The sequence below is a fragment of the Idiotropiscis lumnitzeri genome, chromosome 19, assembly GCF_059441095.1.
Source record: "Idiotropiscis lumnitzeri isolate Australia: NSW breed Sydney's pygmy pipehorse chromosome 19, RoL_Ilum_1.0, whole genome shotgun sequence".
In the NCBI taxonomy this organism is placed as follows: Eukaryota; Metazoa; Chordata; class Actinopteri; order Syngnathiformes; family Syngnathidae; genus Idiotropiscis; species Idiotropiscis lumnitzeri.
The window spans coordinates 9559579-9578571 of record NC_142409.1 but is presented as its reverse complement, the minus strand read 5'-3'; the positions used below and the strand labels follow the sequence as shown (position 1 = coordinate 9578571).

Here is an 18993-nt window from a genome sequence, read left to right as displayed (position 1 = left end):
CTCGCCTCTGTCGTAAATCGAGGACAATATATGCAAGAGCTGGATGAAACATTTTATTTAAATATATATTATCGACTAATATTTTTACTCGTCATAAAATTAAAATATATTTTGTAAACGTATTTTAAAAAGAATATCGTTTCACCAATTATTTGAAAGTGTGTATTCTCAATTAATCTTAAATTTTGCTATCAAAAAATATACTGTATTGATGATTTTTTTCTTTAAAAAAAAACCCTCACACCATTTTCACAAAGGAAACAAACAATTTATTCATCAAAAAGCCACACGTCATTCAAAATCAAAAAACTTTAAGAAGGCAAAAATTACACGGTGGTGAGGTTTTTTCATTTCTTTAAGGCACAGGATAGATTAAAAAGCTCCAATAAACACAAACAGTTATAACTGCATGGCAAAAAAAACTTATACAAACATCTGTTTTAATATCTTTACATTTTGCTGGCAGCTCTGCATATTCAAAAACACACACATGAACAATTGTCTCTAGTCTTGGTTTCTTGGCTCACATCTGGTCTGAATCCCCTCCAAACCCAAAATTCAAGTATATATATATTTTTTCTACATCATTTGCAGCCCTATAAAATGCCCCTAAAAGGTCCTCGTCGTGGAGACCATGCATGTCCAAAACAATATTGCACAAAGTCCACCTAAAAATACACAAAGCAATCACTTTGATGTGCATTCCATGTTTGAAATCAAAATAAATATATAAATAACAAAAGTCAAAGCATCCACTGCAGGACGAAATATAAACACAACTGCTACTTGGCCGACTTGCGGGGTTCATTCTGCACCTTTGGTAAAATTTTTGTCAAACTTTTTTTTTTTTAATGCCCTGCTAGGTTACGCACGAGCAACATCACAAAGAGCGACAAGACCTTTCAATATGATTACAATATGTTACAGTGGTTGTATGCGCCGACAACAGTCAGGATGGGAAAATCATGGGAAAATGCATGCAGAAATGATTCTAGATGACAAAAATGTACAGGACAGAAATAAAATGGTTCAAATCAGAAACGGGTCACTATGTGAATGTGTCATGGATGCTCCTTTGCGACGACGAACCATCTTCACTCAACTCATACCTACAAGACAAAATGATAACTTGTTATTACTGGACTTAAGATATTTTAAAAACTTGTTACATTAGACTTAAAATAAAATTGAATATAAGCGGTTTGAATAATTAATAATTTAATTCATACTTTAAAATTAAATTTCATGTAAAATGTAAAACTAAAATTAAATGAGATTTATTTCATGTCAAATTAAATATAGTTTTGTATCGAGGTATTTAAAAAAATTGGTTGATTCTTCTGAAACAGTTTCTTTTCAAAAAAGTGGTTTGAACTTAACTTATATATTTTTTACAATATTTTTATTTTTTGAATCATGCCTCCTTTTCACTATTTTTACAATGTATTTCCTTACCTTCATAACATAATCCTGCACAGTATTATTTCCTGTATATGTTGGCCAATAACAATCATATGAGTTAAAATAATAAAATACGATTTGAAACTATAAAATGCAACTTCACCATTGCGTCCATCCTTTTGCTATATCTTCTCCACTTAAATCGACCAGCACCTGCAATTGAACAAGGTATATTTTACTTTGCAGACTGGAAATTATAGTTCTTATTCTAAAAAATAAACAGCCAGACACATACAAAAGAGAAAACATTTATTACTTTTCCCAAGAGGCCTTTGTGTTTGGACAAGATGTTCCCTCCATTCTTTACGGCGACATCCAGAGTTCTCCTGTGGAGCTCCACGATCGACACGCTAAATTCAAACCTGCGAATACACAAAAACCAAGTGGAGTAAACAAGCTAACGTGTCAGAAGGTTCTAAGATGCTGAACTCACGTCTGATCGTAAACGGGGTTGAGGCTCCTCTTCACGGTGCCGGTCTTTCTCCTGCCCGAGCGGCTCTTGTCAGGCAGCAGGTAGAGGCGGATGAATGGATCCGAGGCGTCTTTCGAGAAGGCGATTAAATTTCTGAGGAACACACGAGACAAAAGTTGTGTTCGGTGATGTGTCCATGAGCCACATACACAGAGTTTAGTGTATGAACTGCTGCCTCCACAAGTTAAAATGTGACACGCGGACTCCACATTGAGTTTGTGTGCATTGTCATGAGTCGGTGCTGCTGTTTTGTGTCGCAACAGAGTGAACAACAAAATGGGAACAGGAAGACCTTAATTGGTCTTAAGCGCACCAGATGAGTGCAAAAATATGGAAATGCTTCAGAAGTGTTCAAAGAGTCAAATGTTTCGCATTTGCTGTCACTTTGGAGGCTTACCGGCACGCGTGAACCACCACGATGAGCTTGTTGCGCTGAGCGCTGTGTCGAACGGTCAGGTGGACCTCACCCAGGGGAAACTGGCTGGAGGTAGAGCCGCTGTAAGCGTATCACATAACTCAGTCAGTTAGTCAGACCACAGCCGAGGCAGTCATTTAGTGTACGTATAAAAATAGAATGTAATCAGTCTCTGACAAAAACAAATGAATACGGGGCATACATCTGCTAGCTAAAAAATTTCAATGGGCGCCTTGACGGAGGTAATAACAGCGTAGGAACAAAGTAAAGAGAGTTGTTTGGCAATATAGGAAAGCGTCACTAAACTGGAAATTGAACCCTAAATAATAGATGAGTAGTCATTTTACTTGTGCAGCTGTCGTAGCCGCTGCTGGAGCTCCAAGGTGGCAAACGGCAGCGATATGTCCGAGGCCAGGCTGGGCGTGGACTCATTGTGGGCCAGGTGCTTCTGGGAGGCCGAGATGCCGACGCACAGGCTGGAGACGCTGCGCAGGGGGCTGACGGCGTACGGCTCGCCGTCCCGGTGATGCAGCGTGAGGGAGGAGACGTGCGCGGGCGGGGGCGGATTTGATGGCGGGGTGGGCGAACGAGGCGGCGGCGAGTCGGAGGTGGACGCTCTCGTCGAGGCGGACGGTTGGGGTAAACTGCACTTGCGGACCCGGACCGAAGAAGGTTGGTCTGACGAGACCTGCTTCTCCAGCGAGAGGATCTAACGCGGAGATATGACAAATGAGAGGAGTGATTAATTCAATATTAAAAAGCTTTGTTTCACACTAATGAAAGCAATGAGCGATGTGTTTTAATAATTTTTTTTTGACTCGTGTGTAATTATGCGGTTGAAAGGCCACTGGAGCAGAACAAAGACTCATTGGTTGAAACATCATGACAATATTGTATATGTGCGACACAATGAGTTCTTCTGATTTATTTGATGTTCAAGTCAAGGCAGACATGTCCACCTAATTTCACGATACTAAGTAGTTGGTTTAAAATGAGCGTGTACCAGACCACTTTTACCCGCAAGGCCATTTTCAATCTGATGCTGGAGCTGGGACCAGAGTTCTTAAGTGGGAAGCACTGCGTCAGCGTCATGTCCTCTTCGGCCAGGAGGCCGCTCAGAGGCACGGTCAGATTACCTAAGGTACACTTAGTCTTGTCCTCTTTCACCTGCGCAGTGAAGCAGGGAAACCATATCAAAGAATGTAATTCAGAAATTGGTGCAAAACTATAAAACACAAAACAAATTTGGTTCTTACCTCCACCTCTAGCTCCTGCCTCTTTGGATTGTGCACCAAAAATGAGAAGGAATCCTCCCATAAGGGCTCCTTGGTCTTGTAGCGTATCTTTAAGAACAGACAGGAGGTCGTTCTCTTAAAAACTGCAGTGGAGCTGCTAATTTAAAGTTGGAGCAGTTAATTAGAAAAGCTTCATTAAAAGCCAAGTTCTCGCTGACTACAAACACTATCAGGCGAACCTGCACAATTGAAAAAGATCCATTTGAAATTTGTCTTCACAATATCAAGAGCCGTTTTTTTCCAAGTCGATTTTTTGACTGTTTCTTCTTCTTTTCAATTATTATTATTATTTTTTTCATTTATTTATTTTTACATGTTAACACGTTAGAACCTAAAAAGATAATGGCATATAAATTAAAATATTAATGACATTTTATAATAATATCGCCAATTAAATGGGCCATCTGATTAATTGGCCGGGCCCAACAACTGACTCATGGCAACATGCAGACAGCTTAAAAACTAGACAGTTAACAGCCCGCCGCTAACCTTAGGTCACAACAGCCAACTCTACACTCTCATTCGCTGCCTCCCACATCACTCACCAGGCCAAGCCCCACCTTATAAAGCCACACACATTCAAAGTCACAGATATTATCGGGTTGAATGTCAAGATTGCGACCTCAAGTGGGTTTTGTTGTTGAATGACGCAAAATACATCATTATGGTCATCAATGCGATAATTGGTGAAATTATTTATTCTTAAAAAATCACCATTGAAAGATGTGTCTGTGATGATAATCCACTCTGTATTTCCTCGCGTAGATTTCTAATTCATCACTCTCTCCTAATTTGACGGAAGTCAGCCGCCTCGGGGCCCGCCACATCCCTTCCGAGTTCAAAACCGTGCGAGCTATTGTAAAACTTCAACATCCACTGGAGCATACATAGAACACAATCAATGTCTCAAACTCAATAGGCCGAAAGCGAAACCCACCTTGCTCTCTTGCGTCTTGTGCCCGACGGTTAATTGGACGTAAGGGCTCGGCTCGCTGCTGCTCTTCTTTGCCGACTATGAAAAGAATCACAGAGGAGATCGATATCAAGACATTCATGCTGCGATTCTCCTATTGTATTTCTTACAAATAACCAACCGCCATTGAGCATGCAAGACGACAGTCTCACATTTTCAAGCAAGATGTGAGAGGTTTTCCATGAATAATATATCCTCAGCAAGCCTTATGCATTCTGCTTTATCTTAATGCAAATTATAATGTACTAAATGCTAAGGGACTTATCCGCTACGCACACTCGAGATAGTCATGACGTTAATGCATTTCTCGGCAGCCCGATTGTAACACATCACGTTATAGGAGAGGAAATAATGACTATGGCAATTTAAAACGCGCCATATAAATAAATTTGCATTGTATTATATATCCCATTTGAAATTCATTATGACGTTGTAGCTTCAATCCCATTATGAATGTTTTCTTACAAAAATATCTACGGCTGCTGAATACTACAAAGCTAAGTAGAATGGTGCAGAATCAACTAGTTTGAACAATCATGCAAGCAAAAGAAGATAAAGTGTCTGAACATGCAAGTGCTTAAAGTGTGAACGCATGCAAGATGACATGACAGAACGATCTAACGCGGTGACGCGGTGCGTGTGCCCGCGGTGTCGATTTCGTGTTCCGATCCCATGTTACCTTCAAGGCCTTAAAGACCTGCTTCAACCCGTCACAGGTGAAATCGGACAGGTTGTTCTTTTCATCAAAGAGGCGATTTCAAAGGGGAGACAAATAGAGAAATCACACCCAACGGTTAGCAGGATGGAAGTTGGGTGACGTGTCGAAAAAGAGGAATGATGGATATTTGTAGGGAGTGCAGATGTTAATATAACACGCTGTCCACTCCTGTCGCAGAACCACAACGTGTAAATCAGCCTTGAAAAGTATTTAAAAAGAACCGAATAACAAAGTCAAATTCATTTTTTTTTTTTTTTTTAAATGGATCGCTGTGAAGTTTGGTTTAAAAAGTTTGGGAATCACTTTATTCCAATAAATATCGTAGACATTCTCAATGTTTTTATTTTACTACCAATTTCAATGGCGACTTGTTTATGGGCACTCCAAGCCAACCAATTAGTCAGCAGGCCGTGCAGCCAAAACCCAACCGACATGCTAAAGCACTCACGCAGATGGTGCGATACTCCGAGCTGTTGTTCTCGCAAAACACCAGGCCAGACGCTCGTCTCTCTCTTAAATTGCCGCAGCCTAAGCTGCCGCTGAAGATGCTCTTGGGTGGGGGAGGGGCAATGAGGATAAAGAGAGGTGTGACTTTAAAAAAAAAAAAAAAAAAAAAAAAATCAAGTCTGCAGAGCCCTGTTCAAATGTGAGGTCTGAGATACGAAAAAGAAATAGAAATACAAAACGTGTGATTTATTTATTTTTTTTGCTTACCCAACGATCCAGGAATTATATTAATACCATTCATTCTTTTTTGCGGTGCACATTATACCACTAATTTGTATTTTGCAAGCATTTTCTACTCTGCATGTTCAAAACACACTTGTGACGTGTGTTCACACGTGTTCACCATTTATGGTTGATTTGAGATTTATTTATTATTTTTTTTTTAAATGGTACTCACTGGCTCAGCGAGAAGAAAACAGCAGACATTCATCTTGAGCTTAAATCTGTTTTTAAAAGAGTCGGGTTTAAGCAAAAGTACATCCATACGATTAAGAGGCCGATAGTAAAGAAGGGGAGAAGAGATTGCTACACGCCGGTTCACGTGGAGTTCAGTCGTCACGGAAACCAAAGAACACAGCCCGCAAACTGAAGAGGAAACTTAAGCCTTGTGGTAACACTGACCCACGACTTATTTGAACAAGTGGGTATTTCCTACTAAACTGGTTGCGTGCGTGTTTATGTATGACTTTTCTTACCGGCAGGTTCTTCGCCGAGTCCAAATAGACGACCAGCAGTGCCGACGCCAGGCCGTCATTGGCCAGGCTCCTGTCTGCTCGCACGCTTCGCAGCACCTGATTGGTCGGAGACGAGGCAGAGTGAGACAATTGGGCGATTGATGGCGCGAGACGGAGACGGTCGTGTACCTGCTCCAACTTCTCTGATGTGGACAGCAGAGACAGCCACTCGAGTTTCAAGTGGAGCTTCCCGGTTGGCGCCTCCTCGAGGTCGAACCACTGCCGAGCACACAAAAACTTATTTGGGATTGAGCAAGTAGTTTGATTTATACAGTAACACGGATAAATCCAAACCCCCCACGGGATTTTAATGTTTTAGCTAAACAAAAGCATGCAGGCAAAACAGTTGAGTCACAAAAAAAAAACAAAAAAAAAAAAACAGACTGTAGGTGGATTTCGCCGCCTCTGCCTCATTATTCCCTCTTGTCTATTCAAAGCCGACTGGCTTTACTTTAATGCTCACTCAACAAACACACACACGAGGGCGGTGTCTCGACACTTTTGCTGACGTTGTGAAAGACATCAAGCGCAGCGAGTGAAACCGAAAGGAGGGGAAGAAGAAAAAGAAAGCCAATGCTCACCTCATCCACCTTCTGTTCTTTGTGCAGCTCAGTCATGTCGATCATCAGACTGTGGGCAACCCCAAAAATTTGTGAGCAGGAAAACAGTTGTCATTTGGCCACTTGCGTGTGTACTTTAAAAATGAACCCCGACAGATTTTCTACCAAATTGGAAGCACGTATACCAGAAAAAAGGGCGATGCTAAATTACAAAAATAACAAATCTGTCTTTGTGTTTGGCCGCAGCGTCGCTGCGATATTTGACGACTGAGCGCTTCATGCGGTAAAAGATGACGACGCCTCCCCCTTGATGTGCTATAAACGAGAGGAAACGCACCTCCCCAGGAAATCGTCCTTGTCGGGATCCTCGTCGAACAACTCGATCTCGAGGTGCTGACCTGAGTGCTCGTAAACCAAAGCCTGACGAGGACAATAATTGTTTACTATCGACGCAAATAGCCGACGCGGACCTTTCAACGAAAGGCAAATCTGCACTTTGTCACCTCGTAAACTTCGTTCCATTTGGGGTGAAGGCTCTCCTTGATGGTCTTGCTCTGGAAGAGTTGATTGCCAATCTGCAGGATGCCGTAAGGGTCCGATTTGCCCTTGATGAGCCCGCCCAAGAATTTATCCTTCCCCTCCAGATCCTGAGCTTCCAAGAAATGAATCCGAAGCACTCCCTAAAAAGACGATGAGGATGAATGAAGAGATTACAGATGCACTTAATCCCTTATGGCTCTAATCCTAACATAATCCCATAATCGTATAGTCTAAACCCTGAACCAAAGACCCTAATCCCAAATTTTAAGACCTAGCCCCAAAATACAAATAAATGATGACTCGGTCATAACGTTACTCTGAAAATGAATTTTAAAAATTTAATCTTGCACAGAGTCGCTCCGATACGTGCCGATGTATAAAACCGTTTTTTCATACTCACTTAATTTCGTGCTTTGGCTTTTCATGCAACCAAAGGCCTACGACAGCCTAGCTTCATTATTCTTGTTTAAGTGAGCGGTAATGAGTTGATATTTTCACTAATTAATTTAATGATTCAAGTGGGACGAATATATTCAAGCGTCTCAATCAAGGCTGCTGCCTGTGAGTATTCAACGTGTTGTCGTGGTCACGGGAATGAGGCCTTCACACACCATGTTGGTGGGTCAGTTTACTATAAAAAAAAATAAAATAATCTACAAAAAAAAAACGGAAAAATTGTAACCCTGAGTCAGGCTGCAAGGCTGCACGGACAATATATTTTTTGGTATATTGAACCACGAAAACAGCATGGTTGTCATGAGAAAAGCGGACTGCCACAAAAATAGAAAAGTAATGAGAGATTGAAGATATTTTGCTATTCAGTGACAGAGACTCTCCGCGCTTTGCTTTCTATTTAGGTTGTAATATCAGTGACGTCATGAAAATCAGTCACCAAACCTGATACACTGCACAACCACCCACCAAACTCCTACACCGTCCAAGAAACACAACCACATTCCTCCAGTACCTTTGGCATGGGGAAGCGGAGCTGGGCCAGTTCTACGTCGCCAACCAGCGGGATGGTAATCCGGTTGGGTAAGACCAGATAGGACGAGATGATATCTTGAATCAGGCTGTCAGAGAGGCCGCTGTGAGGGAAGCAATATACAAACAGAAAGCCATGTATTATTTATGAACACGACGGGTAAAAAAACGACACCCCTGGGCTTCTAAATATTCTCCTCCAAACTCATTTCATCTTGGGCGTAAAGGCTCTCGCCAACAATTTTCCATCTACAAGGGATCATAACCTTAAAAAAAAACCTGAAATGGTCGATCGGTGTTCTCATAATCGACGTGTGTGCAAAATTTGGTATCAGTCGGCTGCAATGGGGAGCATGCACTCTGCCAATTTTGAAAAATAAGGAAAAAGTACTAACAACAAGGTGTGTGTGATTCTGAAATGGCCGCTTCAAACCAAAACGGAAGACATCCACGGACTAAGTTAACTCATGATCAACATGCCATCTTGCCGAATAAAAAAAGTAAAAAATCCCCCAAATCATACATGCCGCTCCTGAGTCAATTTTAGGAGTTCATGCCCACCGTTGACAAGGCATCTAAAATAAAATTCGAAACAGATTCGATGCGGCATCTCGGGGCCCGCCGTCTTAGCACCAGCGCCTGATATAATCACTGCCATAAATTTGTCGCTCAAGAATGCTCCAGAGGCTAAGAAAAAGACGAGTATTGGTTCCCGAACAGTGATTGGCCTATTTGCCATTCCAAGCACACTTAATTAAATGTTGCGTCAATATAAGAGACACTTTCCAATCTGGGAGATTAACAAATGGGGAAAAAAAAGAGGAGCAGTAGATTTTAGCAATTTCTCTTAAGCGCTTTAAAAAAAAAGAGTAAACTAGGTCCTCCTCTAAATACTGTATTGATCTTAATAATGTCGCATGTCTCCGATTGATAATAAATAAGCAAAGGTCAAATTGTCAAACCACGTAAATGTCAACAGTTAGCCTTTACTAACAGCTAAGTGACATTTCAAGGACAAAGGGTCGGAATACCAATTGATTCCATTTTATTACAACTACCGTTTTCCGCCCGTCTGTTGCCATGGTAACTGCACAGTAAGTGTGACTGACAAATGCTGATTTTCTTGCCGGGTTGGTCACGAATTACACCTAGCAACAGCAGAAAATTCCGTTGGTCCAGGCTTATAACTATTTCTATTCTTTTTTTTTTTTTTTTTAATATTTTGAGATTGATTCTGTATTTACTTCTTGATTATTTTTTTTAGCTATCGTATTTATTTAATTAACAAATAACAAAAAAAAAAACATCCCAGGATGGGGATCTCCCTCTAATCAAACTTGCACTTTACAGCAAACTACTGCACAGCCACAGTAATAAACACGTAGTTACATTATTAATCGTGCACGTGTTGAATAATAACATTACAACCACGCGCTGTGCAGCCAGCTGATGCTGTCTGTCTGATTTCAGCACCGCGACCTCTCCTTCACCGGCCAACACCTCCTTTCACGTGACCACCCCCACAACAACCACACACACACACGTACACACACACTGAAGTATTATATTGCACAAGCTGCGTTGATCTTTTTTACCCCCTCACAAAGGACACCACAAAAGGGCAGCAAGTACTTTTGTGCCAACATGTCTGCCGTACTCAGAGGTGGCAAAAGTGCTCATACAGTCTTGAAAAAAACGTTTTAGGTACAATAACTAAATATTTGTTCTTTATTACTCACCGCCACTCGCCATACGGACAAAACAATCTAATAAGATCTCAAAATATATATATATGTATATATATTTTTTATATTTTACTGACATATAGTTGTGATATACACATTTGGCATACGGCCTTCAGGGGGCTTTCTTGAGACTAAAATGTGCCCACCGTTTGTGGGGAAAAAAATGTGATCTTCAGGTTTATGGAAGTTTTTAAGAGCCTTTTTACGGCAAATTTAAGAATGCTCATTCAATAAATGTGATCGTAAGGAGTGTGAAATATTGCCTCAATATTATATCCAAGTAATAAGGTGAGATTCATACTGTTTTTCTGAGACAGAATATTATTAAGTGTTCTTTGTTTATTAACGCAAAGCAAGATTTTTAATTGACATGTTTTGGCCGACTACTTTCACCTTAACGAGTAAATGCGACTCCTTAAATCGACATCGACTTTTCCATCAGCTCGCACATTCCCAATCGCAGAAGGGGAGATTCGCTCTCCGCAAAAAAAAAAACAAAAAACCAGAACGCTCGTCTTTCGCCGATTTTAGCTGACTTACGTGAGCCCGGGAATGTCCAGTATGTTCGTGAGGCCCGTCCAGTTGATGTCAAAAAGCTGCAATAAAAAAAAAAAAAAAAGCAGACAGAGAGCATTTTAATTGAATAGCACACTTGCGTTGCTTTCCATTCACAACTTGCGTGTCACTCCAGCCAACAAGGCCTGTGGATCTACAGCATAATGAAAAGCCAAACATAAAATCGATAAATCAAGGCCTATGTGGATGTTTGGCGGCGATGGCTCATTGACTGCATGCATTTATTATTAATGGGTACAAGTCAGACTTATTGCAGCTTGCTCTGTTCATAGAAACGGCATCCAAACTGCAAGCATCGCATTGCATAACTACTACTTCACGTGCACAATCTGTTGAGATACAAAGAAGTGAGTTTAGAAAGGCATTCGTTTGTGCATGTTTTACATTTTTGTGTTTAGAACAGTGGACCATATTTGTTTGTATTTATTTTTATACCAATTAGTTATTCATATACTGGTTGTGATTCTGCATATATATCAAGCATTGTTGATCCATAGAAAGAATGACTATTCTTTCATTATTGTATGTTTTACCAAATGCAATATTACAAAGTGCAATTTTTTGTGTACCTAATTAAGCATCCGGTGAGTGATTACAAAACTGCCGCGATCTCCTTTGGCTGCTGTTTATGATCCAAAGCCACAAGTGGGACAGGGGTCACAAATTGTCACGTGGAAAAACCTGTTTAAATTATTAATAACAGCAGGAGCAGTCCTCCTCGGGGCCTCATTAACACTGTTGAGCGCGAGGCTATAATGAGCAAAATGCAATTGAACAACGCTGTCACGGGTCGCACAGTGCAGAATATAACACAGTGACTGACAAAGAAATCCGAACGGAATGATGTCAACACAACATTCACACATGAACTAGGTTTCACGATTCGCCTAATGAGCCCACCCTATTTTCCCCCCATCCTCATAATGCTTCCACTGCAGCAGATATTGAGCAACGCGGCATGCTATGTGGGTGGTGGGAGAAACATTCCCGTTCTGTGGAGGCAAAGAAAATGAGACATGGAGGAAAAAATTAGGTTGGCAGATAGATCCTATGAAACGCTGCTTGAAATTTGATTTAATTAGGCGTGCCGATACTGTACGTCTTTAGTCGATACTACGACTCGAAAAGTTTGTTTGTTTGTTGTTTGCTTGAAGCTGCTGACTAGCATTTGAGCATTTAGCGACAGCAAAACGAACACCAAATGAATACAGAGTAGACATATTTCCTTAAGATGCTTCATCTTGCAGAACACATAATGCAAACTTTAAAAACGGATTTGTGAACTAAACACGTGCCATAACTGGTCTAAATGAGGTATTCTGATTTATACTGCATCATCTGAGCAAGGATTTAGCAGGTTAATAAATCCATTATCATCCATCTCAGGGGGCAGCTATTTTGGCCAACATTAACAAAACAAAACAAAACAAAGAATAAAAAAACAGCCAAAGTAGAGTTTTTCCTTTCTCCTTCAGAAATTCGATGAGATAAAGAGAAACATTTTGATAACATTTGTGTCATGTACCACTTAAGGCGCATTTGACTATATAACTTCCATTATGGCGTATGTTTTACTATGTTATTTATATTTATTATTTATACATATTTAATGTACAGTATTATGCAAATAAACACCGATAAAATCTCTTTACTGACATAATGACCGGCCTGATCCATGAGGCCGCTTAAGGTCTGGAAATTTCATTTGGCAGTCGCCCCTTTTATGGCATGCTGCAACGAAGAAGCATCCGCCGCATTGCTTTTTACGTGACTGGCATTCCTGGCATGTTGGCGAAGAATGATTGAAATGCATAATGTTGAGCAAGCTTTGACAATTTAGTGATTCCCAGTCGCGGCTGTGAGGACAACGCCAACAAAGTAGGGCTGCCTATTAAAAGCTTTGCGATACAACTCCACTGGGTGATCCCATTTGCTGTAAATCGGTCAAATGTGTGGATTTTTTTTAATAACCGGCGAGGTGGTTAATGATGTGTCGGGAGAGCGAACAGAGATTAAACAAGGAAGTGTGGGTGCGAGAAAAAAAAAAAAAAAGATCTGCAGCACAGAAAAAGCAATGAGCTCCAGCATAATGACGCAAGGTTAGCAGAAATATCATACAGTATTTTATGGCCTCCAGTCATATCATATCCACTCCATCAACACTACATTCTGGATTTTATTACATGCAGACACTGGAGTACACCAAAAGTGGAAATATTTCAAGTTCAACACCATTTTTTTTTTTTCAATACCACGGTTTGGGCACCAGTGGATAGTGTAACAAATAATTACACAAAGTAAATATGCTGCCGGAATGCTGTATTAGTTGTTCTTTGCAGAAAATAAAAAATATATGAATGTGAGAATTGTTGTACTGTCTGTCTACATGTGCTGCTTCATTGTTGGTGTTGCTTAAAGGGTTATACATGCATGTTTTTGGAATGTGAGAGAAAGCTGGAGTGCTTGGGATTCCTCGGAAATGTGATGCCGATAGGCTGACCACCATTCACCTAGCGCCCCTCAAAATCTGCAATAATATGGCAAACTTACAGGCTTCTTGAGGAAGAACAGAGAAAGCGCTCCGACAAGAGGCACGTCGCCCAGCAACGGCTCCATCAGCACGCGCAACACGCCGTGAATCTGAGGGATTACAACAGGAACATGTTAACACACACGCGCACACACACGCGCGCACACACAAAATGAAGGCCTCGTGACGTTGGCCTGTAGGTTGGAAATACAATCCCCACATCATCCTCCACCTTCTCATTCATAACATATTAAGACAGTTACAGAGGATTAAAGGACTGGCGGTTCGCTCGAGGACGCCAACTGCTGTCATCGACACCAGGCATCTACAGATGCTTGTTTTTTTGTTTTTTTTTTTATCTATATTTGGATTTTAAAAACGTTAATCATATAAAATTGAAGCTTGGCGTCAACGTATTATGATTTGCATAAATACCATAATTAACTACTAAACCTGACTTAAATCATGTAATTAATGTTTTGGTATAATTTATCACACAAGTAATTTATGACGATATTTCCACCCGCCCGGTTTGAAACAAAAATGACCCTTATTAGGATTTAATGACAAAAAATATACACCAATCTTTCGACTAAGCCGTCGGATGGAAACATCTCACGTGGCCGCCGCTAACCTGACAGGGCTTCTAACGAGCTGCTGAGTCTCTGTTGGGAACATCCCAGATGGGAAAGACGCAGTAGAAATAAATCTCGGAAGAGACACGTGAAGGTCAAACGAGAACCACAAAACACTTTGATGGAGCGAAGACGACGTACGGGTTATAGTTTGTTCCAACGCATACTGACCTGAATGCTCTTGATTCCTGCTTTGCAGTAGTAGCGTTTGATGTCCACGTCGATCTCTGTGTTCGCTACAAAGCTGGCAAACAAGTGAAATTGTCTGTTAATATTTCAGCTAATGAAAAGATTTGTTGTCCCGCCTTGCCAGTTTTGCTCACTAATTTTGTCGTCCAAACAAACAATTAGTCATTTACATACCTGATTTGAAGGTCCATGACAATCTGGCGTCGGTCGACATTCTCGGAGTAAACCTTCACGCCGTTCACCCTCAGAGGCTACGCCGCAAAACACGCAGATGAAACTTTCATTTCACATTTCAATGATTTCGGTGTTTGGGCCGTCACTGCAAACGCCGCGTGTCGGAACGGAGCTGCCTCAACTTCCTCACAAAGATGACTTCCTTTAACACAGCTGAGATTCAAACCCAGAACCTCCTGACTGCAATGCAGATGTTCTCACCACTAGTCCACCATGTTCATGTACACAAACAACTCAACCTAATTTATATAATAAAAGTAGCCATTAAGGAGGCACTCACTTTGTCTCCGATGTCGATCCTGCTGAAGCGAAAGGTGCTGAGGTGGGCATTGGACTCCTTAACCGCTGGCTCCACCGTGTCGCGGAACAGCTTCTCCACGTACTTGCAGATGTAGGGCCACATCTGCTTTACCGTCTGACATCATGGAGAGTAATAATGTTAGTGCGACAGTAAGTATTCTTAAAGATCATGTAAGTATGTAGGGCCACACGGCAATGCATCAAGGCATGAATATTTATGAACGGCGGTGGAATGCGCCGCACAGGCGTGGCTTCACTCAAGCGAATAATGCAAAAAGACGGCCGCTGGCTTTTTTTTACCTTGTTTAGCCACTCCACTCGCTCGACATCCGGGAAGTGGACCTGCAGAGAAAACAGAGCGGACAAATCTCACAGTAGGGTAGTAAGCCTGATGAATGCCAAAATGTCTTGAAAGGTCAACTCCAAGGACACGGACGCACACATTATATGGGGCCACGCTTGAATGAATATGAAACAAGTTCAGAAAAAAACTTTGGCCAAACAATTTGTTATGGGACTATTCAATTTTGGCATTGAACAGAAAATTGGCACAAACAAAAGATTGGCATGAAAATCCAGACAATAATAAAACGCAGTATTTAATATTTTTATAAACTGATGTATTTTTCAGAGGCAAGTTTGAGATTCTCCCGGCGTCTTTTTAGGTGGTAGTTCTTTTATTTTTCTATTATTCCATTTTTCAGGGTGAACTTCCATTAGCCTCTCATCTTGACGCCAAAACACTGCCAGCAAAATTGAAGCCAGTCAAAAGGTGAAACTCAAAACGCTTAAAGTGACAAAAATAAAATCATTGCGCTGTCACTGGAAAAAAAAAAAGGTGAAGGGAAACTCTGAATCCTGACCTTGAAAAAAACAGCATAATAAAATATTTTCAATGCCTGTTTTATTTTTCAATGCGATGCGTTGGGTGATTTCTTTCCATGTATATCCATACTTTACTATGAAACTAATGCTGAAACTGAAAGTGAAGTTGAGCAAGAAAAACATATAAAATGAAAAAAAAAAAAAATTCGATATGTGTGCACCTTGTTTCAAATTTCAAATTCAACCCACAAGGGCCAGCAACGTTGCCCAGAATAACATCAGCATTTTTCTATCCTCCGATTGGTCGGTCGGAAAACACATCTGATGCAATCTGCACACATTAATACATTTATTAATCAGCATCTCTTTTCAGTATGATGCATTATTTAATGTTTTTGTCATGTTAAAAGAAAAATATTGATTATGAAGTGCGTAATAGTACTAAGTGGTGGATTAAGTTGAGCGTCCACCCTGAAAATGCATGGCCCGCCGCCGTGAAGATTCTAAAATATCTTGACAAGGTCCAGTCCTGTTAGTGATCAGGATGTACTGCTTCTGGTGATTTCTCAGCCAGCACAAAAAAAATAACTCAACGGATCAACCTATAACAAGAACAAAGCGAAGGTTCCAACCAGAATGAGTCAAGATTTTGGTCTGGATCAACCAGTTGGACTCAAGTCTTCCTCGCTAAACACTAACTAAAGTCTGCAACTGCCTCAATCCATCCTACTCTTTGCAATTATGTCAAGAGGTGGAAAAGGCTGATGAAAACAACAAAACTAGCGCACAGCACAGTATATCAAAACCTGGAGACAGATCATTGCGCACAAACAAACACATAAATAAACTAGGCGCCGGCAGATGTAATTAAGCTCAATTGGATTGGACACACACTCCCTTATCATTTTTTGCTCTAATGCAATGCCGTGAGGACAAGGAAGGCATATCGATTGAAATCAAACCAATATCGTCAGCACAATGCAAAGTTCAGTGATGTTAATAGGCACAGATTCAATCCATCAAGGTGTAATCCGCAACATTCTCACACCTTTTTCCTCACTTTGACGCTTAGCGAGATTGGCTCTGACAGTCAATGAAGTATTGATTGAACACGGGCCAAAGGAGACGCCCGGTCATCCAGTCAATGCAACTACTGTCCACAGACACCAAACCTCCCCCCGCCTCCCCGCTCCCAAAATGCAGCAGTGTGAGTTATGGCACGCAGTCAAGCAGTCAGAACACGGTGCCATTCCCGCCGGAGTCCCCTGCCAAAGTGCTTATGCGGCGTTTATGTCATCGCAGGGATGACAGGAACATGAAGTCCTACTTAGAGCGACGCATTGAGTCGTCTTGTTATGAGCTCAACAGCAACAAAGCGAAAAGTCACAAGTCAGGACAGGGTTAACGCAGCAACAACGTGGATGAGGAGGCTGTGGATAGGATTGTGAGAGACACTGACAGTCCAAGCTGCAGTGGTTGGGGAAATAAAGGGAAGCTCGACCAAGTGCGCTTTATTGATTTTTGCAGCGCAAGCGCAGGTAAAGCCGCTACAAAATTTCACCTTGTAGGTACAAATGGATGATGCAGATTGAATCGTCTCTGAGACAGACAAGTAGTATTAAGACCTGCATGTTGCGAGATCTTGAAATGCAGTCGTCCTCAATAAGCAGACCCTGATGCCTTTCGAGATGGAACAGAAGCTATCGTTAGATAATTTTGACTACTGCTTGCACTTTTAAACAACAACATGGTCATTTCCAATAGTTATAACAGCAAATCAAATATTTTTAACAGAGCTGCTTTATAAATGTAGCGAGTGGGTGTTTGTGAGTCAAGCAAGCGGTGAGGAGAAAAGTCCAAGTACCGATCACAGGCATTGTGACTTCTCTGATGTGACAAGACAGAGCCAATTACGTAGTTTATTCTGAGCAACTTTGCGAGTAGAGCAAGTGGGTGTATGTGAGGTGGGCAAGCGGTGGGGAGACAAGTCCATCAATACTGTCAATGTATTTATTTGGTTATCACATCTTGCAAGTATCACACATCACTAACTAAAGCTACTTAGATGAAAAGTAACTAAAAATCGGCTAGTGTGTCCAAAATATCATATTTGGCTAAACCATGTCATTATCTCTGAAACTGCTGGCTGTATTTACTTAGTATCGGGTTGATACTTAATCTTTAAGACTACCTGTTACACTGATAAAAAAGTGACTAAAACAGAGAGAGTGAGCATGCTCCATCCCAAAATAACAGGGTGTCTGGTTTACCATTGTACCCTGCTGTATTTAGCTCAGGCTGGGGGTATAGGTCTAACGTCACAGCCTTACGTGGGGGGTGAAAGTGGACAGCTGGTTCGAAGTCACAGCTTTACACCTCCAGTCAGCTGATGGGCAAAGTTATAGTAGTACAGGTGGAAAACAGAGCAATCGGGGGAGTCTTACCCAGGGCGGTAGGTCCGAGGTGGTCAGACCCGGGGCGAGGCTCCTCTCCTCCCGCTCAAAGAAAGCCAAAGCCCGACTCAAGCGGCTGCGCTTCCCTCCGACATTTCTCCTCCACCAGAAATAAACCACGAGTCCGATCAGCATCCAACTGAAGCTGAACTCAAAGTAGCCCAGCGCGTAAATGGGGAAAATGAGCACAAAGGTCTTGGCAAATTGCACCCACGTCTGTGTCAGCTCGCTGGTGGCCGACACCGGGCTGTCATCGCCGGGTGTGTTCCCCGCAGAGGGGCGATGAAAGTGGACGCCGGGCGAAGCGGGGCTCGGCTCGGCGTGGCCGTTCTCTTTGGGTAACGCCGCCGCGGTGGGGCTGGTGCTCGCACCGTGGGCTCCTCGCACGGTCGTCATGCTGTCTCTGGACATTCCGAGTGTCCAAAAGGGAAGGGAAAGGTGGTGCGATTGCTTCACATGCACGCCGTTGCTGACCCATAACCCTCACGGGGAGCCCCGAGAAGCCATTCCTCTGGCTGCAGCGACTAAGCTGCAGAGCCTCACGGCTCCGACGCTCGCACAGGGGTGGGAATGAACGTTCCCAAAAACATGCAGAGGGATCATGTGCTTGAACGATTCTCTTCATCCCATTCCAATAATGCTCAAGCGCAAACAAACGGATAAACAGCACCATCTAACGGTCACTGGAAGCAGACGCATCTCAATCAATCCAATAAATAAATAAATAAATCAATAAATAGTAACGCGGATCTATGTAATAAGCTAAATGATTATTATCAGCCTGAGCATTAAATTGTCAGAACGGTTTTAATTTGACAAAATGTTTAACACTGTGGACGTAACAAGA

General features: G+C 41.7%; 1 protein-coding gene across 4 annotated transcripts; it reads right to left on the bottom strand.

Annotated features, from left to right (window-relative positions):
• Window positions 1-268: 268 nt before the first annotated feature.
• Window positions 269-18721, bottom strand: esyt2b (extended synaptotagmin-like protein 2b). Of its 4 annotated transcripts, XM_088283414.1 has the most exons (24): window positions 18138-18721; window positions 15169-15210; window positions 14849-14983; window positions 14509-14585; window positions 14317-14389; window positions 13531-13620; window positions 10945-11000; window positions 8643-8763; window positions 7639-7815; window positions 7473-7555; window positions 7157-7205; window positions 6705-6794; window positions 6537-6632; window positions 5783-5884; window positions 5296-5352; window positions 4581-4655; window positions 3605-3691; window positions 3366-3515; window positions 2696-3057; window positions 2331-2429; window positions 1895-2026; window positions 1718-1823; window positions 1565-1614; window positions 269-1109 (listed from the first exon to the last, which is right to left on the bottom strand). In XM_088283414.1, the coding sequence occupies exons 1-24, from the start codon at window positions 18555-18557 to the stop codon at window positions 1049-1051; spliced, it is 2790 nt and encodes a 929-aa protein (XP_088139540.1). In that variant the 5' UTR covers window positions 18558-18721; the 3' UTR covers window positions 269-1048. The 4 variants fall into 4 exon arrangements, with proteins under 4 accessions (XP_088139540.1, XP_088139535.1, XP_088139538.1 ...); XM_088283409.1 differs by lacking the exon at window positions 5296-5352; XM_088283412.1 differs by lacking the exon at window positions 5783-5884.
• Window positions 18722-18993: the final 272 nt, after the last annotated feature.

What these genes read in the sequence shown, in the direction of transcription:
- esyt2b (XM_088283414.1), bottom strand. Translation starts at nt 18,557, where the DNA reads ATGTCCAGAGACAGCATGACGACCGTGCGAGGAGCCCACGGTGCGAGC. An exon ending in GAGTGGAGTGGCTAAACAAG is followed by an intron (nt 14,984 to 15,168) that starts GTAAAAAAAAGC and finishes CCATGATGTCAG; the next exon opens with ACGGTAAAGCAGATGTGGCC. An exon ending in GATTGAAAATGGCCTTGCGG is followed by an intron (nt 3,058 to 3,365) that starts GTAAAAGTGGTC and finishes TCTCCGCGTTAG; the next exon opens with ATCCTCTCGCTGGAGAAGCA.